This window comes from Lagopus muta, chromosome 9, assembly GCF_023343835.1.
Source record: "Lagopus muta isolate bLagMut1 chromosome 9, bLagMut1 primary, whole genome shotgun sequence".
Lineage (NCBI taxonomy): Eukaryota > Metazoa > Chordata > Aves > Galliformes > Phasianidae > Lagopus > Lagopus muta.
This window is the reverse complement of record NC_064441.1, coordinates 16,009,609-16,025,000: the sequence shown is the minus strand read 5'-3', so window position 1 is coordinate 16,025,000 and position 15,392 is coordinate 16,009,609. Positions and strand designations below refer to the sequence as shown.

General features: G+C 55.7%; 1 protein-coding gene across 7 annotated transcripts in view; it reads right to left on the bottom strand.

Moving 5' to 3' along the window:
• The window catches only part of PAX3 (paired box 3), a 63,936-nt gene extending 51,897 nt beyond the window's left edge, over nucleotides 1-12,039 (bottom strand). For 4 of the 7 annotated variants that reach the window (XM_048955194.1, XM_048955196.1, XM_048955199.1 and 1 more), the window contains exons 1-4: nucleotides 11,800-12,039; nucleotides 11,366-11,601; nucleotides 10,350-10,479; nucleotides 9,923-10,057 (exon numbers count right to left, since the gene is read on the bottom strand). In XM_048955194.1, the coding sequence (XP_048811151.1) occupies nucleotides 9,923-10,057; nucleotides 10,350-10,479; nucleotides 11,366-11,601; nucleotides 11,800-11,884 (586 nt within the window). In that variant the 5' untranslated portion in view covers nucleotides 11,885-12,039. Of the gene's footprint in view, nucleotides 1-8,181; nucleotides 9,500-9,922; nucleotides 10,058-10,349; nucleotides 10,480-11,365; nucleotides 11,602-11,799 lie in introns of those variants that run through there. The other 3 variants (XM_048955195.1, XM_048955197.1, XM_048955200.1) reach the window with 2 other exon arrangements.
• Nucleotides 12,040-15,392: the final 3,353 nt, after the last annotated feature.

The window sequence follows — 15,392 nt, the reverse complement described above, 5'->3', positions numbered from 1 at the left end:
AGCTTGAGATAAATGAATGCATGCAAAAAGGTCTTCCACCTCATCTTGAAGTTTTGTTCTCCATTTTTGAAGCCATAAACACACAAATCACTGAAAACCAAGGTCATATTACCCGGTGCTGTTTTCACACCGATAACAGAGCTAACTGGGTGAGTGTCAGCAGCACGAAGCTGTCCCTGACTCAGCCAGATGCCCCGGACAGGAGCACAGAGCGGGACCACAGCCCAGCACCACCACCTGTCCTCTTGGAGGGCTGAAACCAAACCATCACCAAGAGCATTCCATGAGACAGAACAACAAACTGCTGCCTGCTACAGGATGGCAGCTCACTGCTCTGCCACCCACGTCCTTGCCAGCCATACCCTCGGAGCACCCGGCACACAGCTTCCCACCCCACACCACTTCCAGCAGAGAGGTGGGACTCCTCTGCCTTCAGAAACAAGCAGCACAGGGCATGTGAGATGGAACAGCCCAACAGCTTCCCATCTTCCCAGGACGCAGTGGCTCAGCTGGTTCCTCAGTGTGCACCACCCACTGCCTCCTGTGCTGCTGCCAACGCCAGCTCTCCCCTCACCTCAGGGAAACCTATTGGGATCGGGGCAGCCTGACGGCTTTTCCTTTGGCTTTTGAAGTTCTTCCGTGGCTGACTGACGCTCGCCCATACAGAACTGAAAGAAAAGCTCTCCATTGTGCCATGCTTTCCACCAAGTGTATTATTCTCCAGACAAAAGCTCTTGAGTCCAACTTTTAAACACACCTCTCTTCAGTGCACTGGTGCTAAGCCATAAAATCATTTGTTCATTAAAAAAAAGAAAAAAAGAAAAATATTACCAGCTTTTTCCCTGAGGTGCCTACTCTGCCTGTAAGTTCTTTGCATTACTTTTGCAAACAGACAGCAGCGTGCAGCAGAACTGCCATTCCCACCCTGGGAAGGCTGTGCTTCCCCAGCCCAGCTGAGCATGAAGCTCCCTCCTGCTTTCAGACTGCTGCTGCTTCAGAAGTTTAAAATCAAACCAATGCAGCCCATCCTCAACCCCTGCACCAAATGCCACCACAGAAGTGCATTCTCCTCTGCAGGAAGATTTTGAAAGCTGCAGTTTGAAGACAAATGCTATCAATGTACTTGGCTTAAATGCCTTTATTGATTTTGTTCTTTCTCTTTCGAGCTTATATTTCTGTCTTAATGGGGGCTTTAGTAAAACACCCAAATAGAAAAAAAAAGTGTTTTCAGCAGCTTTGCAGAAGTTTTACGTCTTTACTGACTGCAACCCAGCACTAGAAGCGAACAGCCTGTGCCCAGCCGTAACCACACAGATTTCAATCACCAAACACTTGCTCAAACTAAAGACCATTTGTATACATCATTCAGTACTTTTTCCACAGCACATGTTTGCAAACAACTGCAGCTATCCACAGGCAGCCCAGCAACAAGCACATCCCGGTAATTGCTGAGCTCCGCTGATCACACGGTGGCTCAGCTCTCACACACAGCGAGTGCTTCCCCACGGAAGAGAACATCATTCACTGACTCGCAGTTTCAGCAGCTGATCCTGCACAACTCTTGACTTCTGCATCCCAGACACTTGGAAATACCATTCAGAGCTGAAAATATATTGTTCCAATCGCAAATGAGCAAAGATGCACAGAGCAGGATTTGCCCAAACTGGAACAGCTGACACAGCCACCATATGTCCTACACTCCAGCCCTTCCCCACTGCACACACTGCCTGGATGCACAGCAACAGAAGGGGAAAAAAAAAAATTAGTAAGATTCCAGCAAGACACAGTATTCCCTTCCTGCTGGGGGGCTGGGACAGGGCAGGGGGAGTAGCAGGGGTCTCTGCAGACACTGCAGAGCAGCTCTCAGGCAGTGCATATACCAGCCCAGAGCTGTCCCCGTGCAAACCAAACCTCACTCTCCTAGTGCTTACGCTGCTGCGACCACTCTTTTCTTGTTTGTTTCTGTTTAGGGGTATTTGCTTACGAACACAAGTCGCAGGATCACTCTTTCCTACTCAGCTCCTTTGTCCCATCCTAAAGATAAACAACTGTGCTTACCGCAGCCCCCTTCCCACACTGTGGGCAGCTGTGTGAGTGGGGAGACCTGAGGCATCGGCACAGAGCAGAGTGTCCCTGGGTGTTACCACCACCTTCACAGCACAGTGGTGACCACAATGCCTCCTTCAGAGTGTGGAGAGGGCTGGGTGCATCCTGCAGAGTGCCCTATCCATTGTTGCTGTCGGTTCTGCGTGATTCCAGTGCCGGTTGGACTCTAGGTGTATTTGGGATTTGTTCAACACCTGCTCTCTGCTTCTGCCTCTATTACACTCTCCCAGGGCTGTTCTGATGTCGGATTGAGAGACATTTCCACCATCAGTCATCACCCCATCTTCTGCACTGCCAGTGCAGTGACTTTGAGACCCACTTTGCTTTAAGCTCTTCCCCAGCCAAGGGATCTCTGGGAGTTTGGAGCACAGCCCCTATGTACCGGCTGCATTGGCTCCCACAGCTTTTCAGATTGGAGCTCCCAGTTTCTTCCCCAAATCCCACTGGCACAACTGGTTGGGATAAAAGGAGGAGGGGGAGTGCAGCTGAGGACAGGGAAAGCCCCACAGCTTTCAGCCCACAAGGGGCCACACACCGACCTGAGGCATGCTCCCCACGTCCTGCCCACCCTGACAGAGTGTGGGTCACATAGTTGTGTGCAGCATGCAGCCAGATGATTTTTTTTTTTTTTTTTTTTTGCTAAATCACGTATTAGAAAACTTTTAAGCTCAGTTTGCTAAAACAGCTCTTCTCAATTTGCTCTGCTTGTCACACTATGCCCTCTTGCCATGTCGGAGCGCTCACTGACCCACAGACAGATCTCAGCGCTGCCTCACCCTGCTGGGTCTGAGCAAGCAAACAGCTCTGGGTTACAGTGAGCTCCTGTCTCCCTGTCCCACCCTGAGCAGCCACACAGCCCCATGGAAAGTAAGGGCTACATATGGGCCAGGGATCCCTGTTACACAGGTCAAGAGGGAGACAGCAAGAAGTACAAGATGTCCGCTGCGTGCGGCCATTTCACACTGCTGCCAGAAGCAGTGGCCACACACACCCCATGGCTTTCCCTGAAGTCCCACAACTCCGAGAGGTTCCTCAAAGCCTCACTGCCCAGCACACGGTCTGACAGCTGAGTTCTCTGGAACACTGACAGTGGGTGCTGAAGCAACAGGCGGCTGTGTGCCTTGCTGTGTGGCTGCCAACCTCCTGAGCACTTTGCCAGACCCCACCAGTACAGCAGGCAGTGGGTCTGCTCTTGTTGGTGGTTCCCTGAGGGAACCTGCAGGGCATTTCCCATCTACGGCATTCACTGCACAACCCCTGAGCAGAGGAACAGATTGCACCGATTCCTGCTGTTTTATAGCTAGCTGTTTTCTGCTAGTATTTGCCTATTCCACAGGTCATGGCAAAGAGCGTGGTGAAGCCAAACACCACATGCATAACTGCTACCACAAGCACCCAGACTGGGAGCACGCTGCACCCTTCCCTGCACCGCACATGCTACAAAACCCTGCAGACCTCCTTCCCAAACAGCACGCTGAGAAGGTTCAGTGCCCACCCACATGAACAGCCCACTTGTTGTGAGGGCAGTCCTTCCTCAAACAGCTCTCCTGCCAGCAGAGCTGCTCAGCATGCACTGAAGCTTCCCAGGTGGTGCCACTGCCATGCCAGCACCATGGCTCCACTCGCATGCCAGAAGCAACACTCCAGCTGCAGGAGTTCCCCTGCTCCACAGCATGGAAAGGGACACCCACATCACAGCCACCTCCAAGAGGGAACCTCTGCACACTGCACTGGCTGAGCAGCACTGTTCATTAAACAAGGCAAGTGAGGTCTGAGGGGGCCAGACATGCAAAATGCCAGCTCAGAGCAGCAATCTGTGTGGTACTACTGGTCTGCTGACAAAGAGATCCCTACTCGGGCACTTCCAAAGCCTCATCCAATGTGAGCATGTCGTGAATGCAAGCATCCTTAAGGCGGGACCTTATATGGACACATGCACGACAAATGTTGGTCACACTTGGCAGCCAGTTTGCATCCAGGCACATATCCACACCAACAAAACAGCAGAAAGCGGAACAGAGCGCACATCGCTGCCCTCCTCACAGCTCCTGCTGAAACCAGAGAGCTGCGTCTGTGTGCTGTACAGAAACATGAACCTAAAATACTTTCAGAGAAAAGTAACTGCTGCTCTGGGGCTACCTGCCTTCTTCAGGAGCAGGGCACTCACAGAGCACACAGGCTGACACTTTGTGCAGACAAAAGAAAAACAGCATGTTTAAGAAATAATGAGAAACCAATGACTAAAAGTAACTTTTTTCAGCTCTTACTCTGCTGATTCTCTCCACAGCACCGGAGGCTCAGGCACACATACCAGATAACGACCAGAAGGGGCTCTCTGGCCCTGCCTGGCCACTGTGCACGGAGCTCCACTTGTGCCTGGGGTGGCAGCAGCAGCACCTCCTGCTCACAGATCACCCAGCTGAGATCCCACAGCATCAGCACAGGCCGGCACACCACATCCAAGCTGCACAGCCTCCTCTGCTGTGGGGCTGGTGGGACATTTTGTTATCTGAAGCAAGCATAGCTTGCTTAGTTGGGTGAGAAGACGCAGATCCCATGTGCTCCTGCCTGCCCTGCAGCACGAACTCAGCTCTCCCTGCAGTCCGGGAAGCAACTGTGCAGCCATCACTGCTGCAAAGGAAGCGCACACAGAAGCTGCAGCTCGCTGGGACACTTTTGTGCTGAGCACCCAGCTCCAGCAGCTCCTCCAACCCAAACTCCCTTCCTTTCAGCAGCAGTGGCCGTTTATCTTACCAATTTAGTACAGAAAAACCCAATTTTCTTCAGACAACATCCATCTGAAAAATTACGTGCAACCAAATCAGCTTCATTAAGACTCAAGGAGGTATCGTGTGTTTTACCCACTGTTTTAGCGAAGTTTCAGCACACTCTGTACTAAAAACAGAGATTCACACAAATGCAAATCCAACAGTGTTCAAGAAAAGCCTCGCACAAAACTTCGTACAGTGCATACACCCAGCAGACCACGCAGAATAAGGACTCCATCCAAATTTCACATGTCATTAAAGACAACTTGGCCATTAATTCAAGTTTAGGAGCAAAGAAGGATTTTCCAGAACAGATAAACTGCAACAATCCCTTTGATCCCCGAGGTTAAGCATTGCTCACAATGGGAGATGAACCACGCGGGGCAGAACGGTGCCCTTTCTGTCTGTGACAATGGCATCGCAAACACCACTTAATCAATATTTGGCCAGCGACACCGCAAATCACCTTTTCAGATTTTAATTCCTGGTTGTAAAACAACTGTAGGGCAACCAGTGAGATAAGACATTGCACCGACAGCTTAATTGCCTCTTACTGTCCCACTCGTTATATATGCACACTGTTAATCGCTCCGAACCTTTATTTACCAGTGAACAAATGAGCTGTCAGCAGCACATCAAACCCCGCTAACCAAACAATCTCGGCACATGACACACAGTGGCCCTAATGCACCCACAGTGAGTTTTAATTTCATTACGTTTTGCTCCGTTTTCATTTTCTAGGGGGAGTGACTGGAGGTGAATTAGCACAGCAGCATGGGGCAGGAGCACTGCAGGGAAGGGGAGCAGAGCAGGGTCTGTGCTGAGCTCAGTTCCCATTTAGTAGCCAGAGCTCAGCAATTGGGTCCTGCATCCTTATTTATATGTTCTCCTCTGCCTGTAGCCACACGTGTGTGTCACATAGGATTTAAAGTGACATTTACATGGAGAAATCCGCACTGAGCACAGCGCTGTGATTTACTGCTCCACGTTTCACTCAATTTCTCCTTAAATTAACCAGAGAGCACTTTGTAGTTCTGCTCCATTTCCCAACGCAGTTTTACTACACAGCCCTGGGGACCCGCCATAATTTATCACTATCAACTTTATGGGCTCCTCTCGTTTCAGCCCTTATCAATAAGTGAACCTAACGCAAAAGCCATCAGAACTGAACCCTCCCCTAGTCAGAGTCAGATAAAAGCATCAGCTTGACCTGACATAACAGAAAAGTACCACTCGGAATTAGACCCCCAAAAGAATCTCATAAGGATTTAATCAGCAGCAACTTTTAATTTCAGCATTAATCTCTAATTAATTTTGTATCTAATTAAAATCTCTGTCTGCTGATGCCATCACCACCGCTGCACAAGCAGCTGCTGACATCCCTGCTTCAGCGAGCCCTGCCGGTGCAACACGCACAACCTGAGCCTGGCACAGTGGCTCTGAGCAGAACGGGGTGGATTCGGGCACCAGTCCTGCCCTGCCCATGGAAAAGTGCACACGTGAATGGGCCCTTTCACTGGAGCTCCTCACACCTCGCAGGGTGCACAAGCCACCCCAAACACCACCTCACGGCCTGAGCTCTGCTGGGATGCATTCCTGCTGATGGCCACAATTTGGCAATCACAGTAAAGTCACAAAGCCAGGGACAAAATCCACAGTTCGGGAGCGAGCCCTTCAGACTCTAACCCCAGTCCTTTCAGAATTACACTAAGTTTAACTAACTATTAATTAAGAGTTTTGGAGCAATCCAATCAGATGCAAGCTTAAGTACAAACTCAGGTAAACGCATAGGAAGCGATCCCAATATTTGCTGCAGCAAGGTTTGCCCTCACTCTCGGTGCCCGAGCTCAGAGAACTGTGGCAGGATGTTCCCAGCAGTTCTGCTCCAACATTTTAGGAACTATTTCTGAGTCGGTCAAGTGCCCAAACACGGGTCAGATCCCCACATCAGGGGGGCAGGTGCAGCTGGGCAACACTTCAGGGGCTGCAGCCGGGACAAGGAGCACCAGGGGCTGGGGGCAGCACCCCACAGGGCAGAGATAGAGGGCAGGCCCTCCCTCCATCAGCTGCCATAGCAGTGTAGCAGTATTACTAACCCCAAGGGGCAGCAGGCACTGAGCAGCCCTCCTCACAGCACGCGCCAGCCCTGTGCCCTCCGGAGCGCATGGCACCGCGTCACAGCCCGCAGATCAAGCTGCTGATTGTAACACTGCATCTAAATATTTAAGCTGGGGCCGGTGGTCGCGTGTCCCACGCACAGACAGCATCTGTCCTCTAATTCCATTACAGTGCACAGCAGAAATGCTTTTCCCCAAACTCACAAACAGGAACAGCATCGCTCAGCGAAGCAGAGCGACGGCTGAGCTGCTGAGCAGCGCTTTGTGCTGAGGCCCTTTCTAACCCCCCCCCACCCCCCCAAGCTTCCCACATACACACAAAAATAGGGATGGTGCCGAAATTGTATTAATGTGAGCCTCGGGCACAGAGAAGAAAAAAAAAAAAAAAAGAAAAGAAAAGAAAAGAGGAAGGGGAGGGCGAGGGGGGAGGGTTTGGTGCGAGATGAAAGTGGAAGGAAAGAAAGAAGTCAATTTAGCCTGCTGCAGCCTGAATCGCTCCCGGAGCAGCGCTGGGGATGAGTAGGGCCCTTTCTGCGGGCACATGACTGGGGGAGGATCCGCGGGACGGGGCCCGGGGGCCAATTCCGGCCGCGAACAGAGCCCCTTTGAGGCCGGGCCCGGCGCGGCGCTCCCAGCAGCGGGCACACAGCGGCCGTGGGATGCGAGCTCCGGGCGCTCCCTCCCCGCAGCCCTCGTTCTAAAAATAGGCCCCCTGTGCCATATAAAGGCGCTGAGGTTTCTCCTTCATGTGCTGTCTTTACGGTTTGGGCGGTTAAGAAAAATGCATCGTGTCCACAGGAAAAACAGATAGGCTGTGAAAGAGCCACTATCGGGCAGATAGGTGCCGTGGCAGCCAGGTTGTGTTCTAAATCCATGCCCCAGACCAGGGCAGAGGACGGCATCAGCAGCAGAGTAGCATTGCAGCATGTGTGGCATCTGCCAGGGGTACGAGAGAGCGGGGTTAAGTGCCTGTATAGAGCATGTTATCTAAAAGGCTGTTTTTCTCTTCTGTCTGATTCCACTGCTACAAGAACACCTCAAATCCTATACAGGGAATCAGCAGCCTTTAAAGTCAGCACAACTCTGCTTCATTTTCTTCCAGCCAAGCCAACACCTGCGTTGTCATGCCCCACAGCCCCTGTGCCTCTCCAGCCACAGGCACAGCCCAGCTCACAGAGCGCCCTAGCACACTGCACTCTCCCCACCCTGCAGCACTGCGCACTGCTGCTGAGGGCACACAGCTCCGAGTACCTTGCTGGATTGTCCCACACCATCCCGTGGATGCAGTGCTGTCACCCAGCTCCGCACACAGCCACCACCACCACAGAACCACAGCCATGGGGCTCTGCAGCCACCGCAATGAGAAGCACCGGGCCGGGTGCTTGTGTGGGCAGAGTGGAGCCTTCACTCCTCTGTTGGCAATGGGAGTTGAAGCAGAACTTCTCTTTTCTCATGACTTTGCAAGGAGGGGCAAACCCATTTTGGGGCTGTTTTGCTCCCACGATGAGCTCTCTGCTGTGTTTTCCTGTAGCATCCCATAAGAGCAAGGCACAAGCACAGTAACAAGTTCTCTCTATCAACAGCACTCTCGCTGTAGCACACTGGCCACGCCATAACAAAATGAAGCACCAGGATGATATGGGTAAGCAGGAGTGGTTGTGGAGGGAGCTGATCCTCCCTCCCATTGCCATTCTCTGCCAAACTGGTACCCAGCCCACAAGCACACACAGACACAGCACAGGGTGGTACGGCCCATTGCGTTCAAGAGGATCCTGCCACTAACTGAATGCAAAGGAATCAAAACTGGGCACACATGCCAGCAGGAGGCCAGGAAAGAGGTACACGACTGCAGAAGCAGCCCAGGCACAAATCCCCTCCTTCCTTCAGCACAGCTCTCCATCAGAGGAGGCACCAGGAAAACAGCCACGTGCACATAGGGGCACAGAGAGGCACTCAGACACTTCTGGCCCTCACAGAGTTCCCGTCAGCACCTCCTGTGTGTGCATTACACGCACACTCACAGACACAAGATGGGGTTTTAAGAACAGAGCCACAGAGTAACTCTGGGGAGCGCACTCAGGTTTGTTGCTACAATACAAGGGTTTAGCCTGCTTTAAATAAAGCGTTTTTTGCTGTCCTTCCTGATCGGTTCTCAGCACCTCCAGATGTCTGGAATTACCACAAACATTCTGGAGATACGAACAGCACTTTTTCCACGGTGGAGAGTCCATAAAACTGTGTGGAGCATCAGCTATTAGGGGCTCATTGAATAATTCATCCCTCATTGCAAGCCCATAATGTCTTTTCTCAGCCTTTTGTGGGGCTGTTTTCTCTTCTTTTCTCCTTGAATTATAAAAAGGTTGCCTTCCTTTGTTCACATCAAGCTGCTGCTAGCTGGAGCTTTGTCTACGCAAAGCCAAAGTGTGAGTTTCAATGGACTCTCCCCTCTTTGTTTTCCAAGTTCATCTCCAAGTGTAGATTGTGTATAGAAGGCCTTCTTTGTAAAAGCTGCAGAAGTTGTACAAATGTTTGACCAGCTCATTTGGTACTTTTGTCTCGCCTTCCCCAGCGCCGTGCCTGTGCCGGGCCGCCACTTCCAGCCCTAGCCCGGCCCGACCCGGCCTCCCCTCCGGCAGCCCCGACGAAGCCGGCCCGGCAGTGTCCGGCAGCCCCCGGCCCGGCCCGGCCCAGCACACGCCAACACAGCACAAACTTTCCGCAGCCTTTACTTTAGAGAAGCACTGCACCGTGTGACCGCGGCCGCCAGGCTGAAGGCGGTCCCCCCGATTGAGGCCCCGCGGCACAGAGGCTTCCCCCGGCGGCCCGACCGCCCCTCGCGCGTTTCCCGGCTCGGACCGGGTCCGGTCTCGGCCCGGCCTCCCCGCCGAGCCCCCCCCATCTCCCGCCGCAGTTCCCGGGTGCGGGCATTACCTCTCTCGCTGAGGATGCCGTCGATGCTGTGCTTCGCCTTCTTGTCTCCTTCTTCCGCCTCCTTCCTCTCCAGCTCGGCCTCCTCCTCCTCGCCTTTCCCAAACTTGCTCCGCAGGATGCGGCTGATGGAGCTCACTTCGGGGGGAGTGCGGATCTGTGACCGCCGCTCCTCCGGGCCGAGCCCTGCTTCCGGCCGCTGCCGTCGGAGGCCTCGCTGTCCTCCCGCGGGGTTGGCACCGCCCCGCGCAATTCCCCCCCCGAGGTGACGGGAGCCCCCCGACACCGCCCGGACTCAGTCCCGCCGCCCCCTCCCGCCGGTACCCTCCGCCCGTAGCGTAATTGAACCCTCCGCGGAGCGTCCCCGGCTCCCGGCGCGGCCGCCACCGGCCCCGTTCCCCCGGCACGGAGCATCCCGCAGTGCCCCTACCTGAGGGCACAGTGTTGCGGTCGCAGACGCCGTCCTTGAGCAGCCTGTCGCGGATCTCCCAGCTGAACATCCCCGCGTTCTCCCGTTTGTACTCCTCGATTTTTTTCTCCACGTCCGGCGTCGTCACCTGCTTCAGAGCACACGGGGCGAGCGGGAGCTGTGCGGCGGCGGAGCCCGGACTGCCCCGGCCCCGCACGGACCTCCCGGAGAGGCCGCACGGCCCCGCGGGCAGGGACTGCCCGAGGCTATGGAGGCGGCGGCGTTACCCCGGGCAGACAGAACGGCCCGAACCCGCAGGGAGGGGATGGAGCTCCGCGGGGACAGCGCCAAATTGTGCGGGGACAGCGCGGGGTGCGAGCAGAGCTGTGCATAGGGAGAGACTGAGCGGAACGAAGTCCACAGCACTGAACGGAGAGTAGAGCTGTGGCGTTGTGAGGGGACAGGGAAGGACCCGGGGGGGTTTCTTCGGTGCTCTAAAGTGGAGCCGAACTGAAATAAATGCAGGTTGAGGGCCCGCGCTCCGTCACGCGCCTGTAGAAAAATCTGTCGTTTTAACACGAGAACCGAAAGTTCGGGAGCCGCCACTTTGGTAACAACAAAGGAAAAAATCCGGCCAGCGGCTTTCAACGAAAACTCAAAAAGTTCACTTCTCTTTGTGAGGAAAACAAAAGATATAAGGAAGGGAGAGGCAAAACTCGAGAGGAGGATCTATATCGCTCTGCACTGTTGTGACCGCGAACTTTTTGTCGCTTTGCAAAAACCACGGAAGGAGCCGAGCAGCTGAAAGGGCGGCGGGCGGAGCAGGGCCGAGCGGGCAGCACAGCTCCCGGAGCTGCCCTTTCTCCCTCACTTCGTTTCGGATAATTTTTTTTTTTTTTCTTTTAAACGCGATTTTCTTTTCACACAAATAATAAATCTTTCCCACAATCGTTTCAAGACGCGGACCCGCCAGGAGCAGCGCGCAGGACCGTGCCCGTGCGCGGCCCCTCGCCCCCTCTCGCGCCCGCCGGGCTCACCTTGGGTTTGCTGCCGCCGATGGCCCCCGGGCGGATGGAGCCCGTCTCCTGGTATCGGCAGAGGATCTTGGAGACGCAGCCGTGGGACACGCGCAGCTGCCGGGAGATGACACAGGGCCGGATGCCGTGGTGCGCCATCTCCACGATCTTGTGGCGGATATGGTTGGGCAGCGGCCGTCCGTTGATGAACACTCCTCCGAGCTGATTGACTCTGCCCTGGCCGAGAGGTGTAGAGACTGGACAAGAGGAGGAGAAACAGCGTTAACGTCTCCTTCGGACCCCGCGGCGTGTCGGCACCTGTTGCGCCTAACCGGGGAGTGCTGCCGGGCAGGGACCCGGGGCCGAAGTTCCCGCGGCCCCTTCCGACCTCCGCACGCGCTCCGTCCCCCAACTTTTCCCCGCTTTTTGACCACCGCCCCTCCTCCCGCCCTCACCTTCCAACGGGAAGCCGCCGCGCGGGTAGCTCTGCCCGGCTCCGGGACGCATCATCCTGGGCACGGCCCCGGCCAGCGTGGTCATCGCGGCGGCGTGGCGCGCTCCTGCCCAGGTGCAGCTGCGGGAGAGAGCGCCGTCAGAGCCGCCACGCGGGGAGGGGACGCCGCCGGGGGCGGGGAAGGGCCGCTCCCCGCTGCCCCTTCGTCGGTGACCCGCGCTGCCCCGCGCCGGGAGGGCCGGACCGGACCCCGCGGATCCAGGAGCGGGGCGGGCGGGGCCGGGCGGGCGGCGGCGGCGTTGTCCCGGGAGTAGGGGCCGAGGGGCCGCCTCCATTTATCGGCTCCGGACCCGGCGCGGCTCCGTTGCGGCGCCGCCGCGATTGGCCGCCGCCGCCCGGCCCGGCCGCGCCGCCCCCGCTGATTGGGCGGGGAACGGGGACTCTCCCGCACCGCCGCTGCCTGGGGCGGCCCGGCCCGGCCGAGAGTCGCCGGCCCCGGGGGGCTCCGCGCCCCGACGGCTCCGGGAAAGCGGCCGAGGGGCCCGCGCGTCGCTCCTCGCCCTCGGGGTCCCGCTCCCGACCCGGGGTTCGCAGCGCGCTTTGTCCGCGTAGAAGACGCGGGGGAGCGACCGCCCTTCTCTTCTCCGACACCGCTACAACCTCCTCCCTCCCTTCTGTTTCTGTAGTTCGCGCCGCCCGGGAGCAGCACCTCCGGCCCCAGTGTCGCGGACGGGCTGGAAGCACCGCCGCGGACCTCCGCTTTCACGGACCGACGGACGGACGGGGCGGCCCCGCGCACCCCCGCGGCTGTGCCGTACGCGAGGCGCCCGCTCGGCCCCACCAACCGACGGGCGGTTGTTCCCAGGAATTTATTGTAGCATTCAGCCCGAAGTGCCGCAAAAAGAAAGGAGGTGACGTCCGCCCGGAGCCGGGCTGACCGCAGCAGGACATGACGCCAGGAGTGTTGTAAAGGCCGTCTGTCCTCAGAGAGGTACCATTGTGCGCGGCCCTTTATTTACAGCTCGGGAAGTGCCAGCGAACTCGGCTCTGCGCTGTGAAGTGCCAGCCCGGCTTCCACTGCGCTCTTTATTTGCAATCCTCTATTCAGCGACTGTCACTCCCGAGCCTCGAGTTATTCAGGCCCTTAATCAATCAAAGGGATGAGAGTCGCTCAGGTTCCCCCCTTTGAAATAAAGGAAACAATGTTTTGTGCCGGGCCCGCGGCCGCTTCCCCCGCGCGGTTCGGGCGCTCCTTTCGGGGCCGTGGGGCCCAGCGGCGGTGCGGCGCTGCCCGGCCCGGCCCTGCGGGGAGCGGATCGGAGAGGGACGCGGCCCCGTGCAACCCGGGACTCAGCCGCCCCGGCCGCTGCTCGGAGCGGAGTCGGTCTCTTTTCCCGAGCATCAGAGCCGAGCAGGGCGGGGAGAAAAGTTTTACCGTGGCCTCGAAACTGGCTCGTAAGAAAAGCTCATGTAGCGGGGAAAATCGGAGCCTATTTCTCCCCGTGCTACCCGTTACTGAGCACAGTGGCAGTATGAGCATCGAGCTCCGCTCCTGCGGGATCCGGGCACGGCCTGCGGCCGGTGCTAGGAAGCGATCCGCAGTGCTATCGAGGCACCGAGTTCCAAAGTTCCCGTGTGGGGCTCGGCGGGGATGTGGGAGTATTTTTTTTAAATAAATGCATCAATAAATTAAAAAAGTATTTCAGCTTCACTTTGAGCTCGCGGAACACAACAGCTCGGGCCCCGCAGCGATTCTCTCGCCGCAGCCGCGGAGCGCTCCCGCCGCACTCGGTGCATCCCGCGGCCGCTTTCCCCGACGGACCCCCAGCCCCGTTCCGCCGCACCCCGCCCCGCGCACCCACCTCGCCGGGGCCGCCGCCCTCGCTACCAACCGGCGGAGGGACACGGCCGCATCCTCCGCACGAAACTGCTGAAATCCGAGGGAAAAGATGAGCCCCGAGTGCCGGCCCCGGCCCCGGCCCCGCTCCTCCCTCCCCCCTCGCCCCCTCGCCCCCACCCCCATGTGACCGTCCTTGGACCAGCGGAGATGATTTCACGGTGTTCCCGTGGAAATGGCTAAAAAACGCTCCCGCTAATTACAGAGCTCTTCCAGGCCAGGTGCACTTTTAATTGGATTAGCGAGCGCTCGGTATGAAACCTGCGGCACATCGAATGGGCGGCGAAACTCGGCGCTGTTCGGGACAACGGCAGTTCATTCTAAACGAGAGCATTGGAAACAAATCAGTTACACTCTTTTCCGCCTTTACGCGCATACGTTTATTTCTAATAAGGGCTTCGGAGGGAATTCTGCATAGACCTATTCCCAGGGAAGGTGATGCTGGAGAAAGGCGCTGGGGTTTGTGAGTAGGGATGTAAGTGGAGGAGTGAAAGCGGAGAGGAGAGGAGGAGAGGAGAGGAGAGGAGAGGAGAGGAGAGGAGAGGAGAGGAGAGGAGAGGAGAGGAGAGGAGAGGAGAGGAGAGGAGAGGAGAGGAGAGGAGAGGAGAGGAGAGGAGAGGGAGAGGAGAAACTGGGACAGAAAGAGATATATAAAAAGAAAAAGAAAGAAGGAAGGAAGAAGGAAGAAATAAAGGAGAGAAGAAAAAGAGAGAAAGAGAGAGCAAGCAAGGCAAGGAAAGAAAGAGAAAAAAGAAAAGAAAAGAAAAGAAAAGAAAAGAAAAGAAAAGAAAAGAAAAGAAAAGAAAAGAAAAGAAAAGAAAAGAAAAGAAAAGAAAAGAAAAGAAAAGAAAAGAAAAGAAAAGAAAAGAAAAGAAAAGAAAAGAAAAGAAAAGAAAAGAAAAGAAAAGAAAAGAAAAGAAAAGAAAAGAAAAAGGGGAAAAAAAGGGAAAGAGAAGAGAAGAGAAGAGAAGAGAAGAGAAGAGAAGAGAAGAGAAGAGAAGAGAAGAGAAGAGAAGAGAAGAGAAGAGAAGAGAAGAGAAGAGAAGAGAAGAGAAGAGAAGAGAAGAGAAGAGAAGAGAAGAGAAGAGAAGAGAAGAGAAGAGAGAGGTTTTTTCCAGCATGAGTGTGTAGCAGTGCCTGCTATTTCTGGCCCTTGTCCCTCACTGCCCCACTACAAACACCATAACAGAACATCTCTGGGGGCTGTGCACGGGCCCTGTGTGTCACACGCGGTGCCCGCTGCAGCTCTTCGCAAAGCTCTCCTCCTCCTTCCCTCCCACGGAGCGGGCAGCTGTGTTGTGCTGGGGCTGCCCTGCCGGGTCGAGCTGCCGGGCGCTGTGGGTCTCCAGCAGCCGCCGTTCCCCCCCGAGCACGTTTGCCTCGCTACAGTGAAGAGGGGAGGGGTGCGAGTTACATGCAGTTCGGAGCGAGTTTTGGGAAGAGAGTGACCTACATATGGGCAGTGTGTGGGGAAATGGCAGTGGGGAAAGAAAAAGAAGAAGGAAGAGAAGAAAGAAAAGAGAGAGAAGCGAGACAGAGGGAGAGAAAGAGAGAAAGAAGGAAAGAGAGAGAGGGAGGGAGAGAAAGAGGAGGGAAGGGAAGGGAAGGGAAGGGAAGGAAGGGAAGGGAAGGGGAAGGGAAGGAAGGGAAGGGAAGGGAAGGGAAGGGAAGGGAAGGGAAGGGAAGGGAAGGAAGGG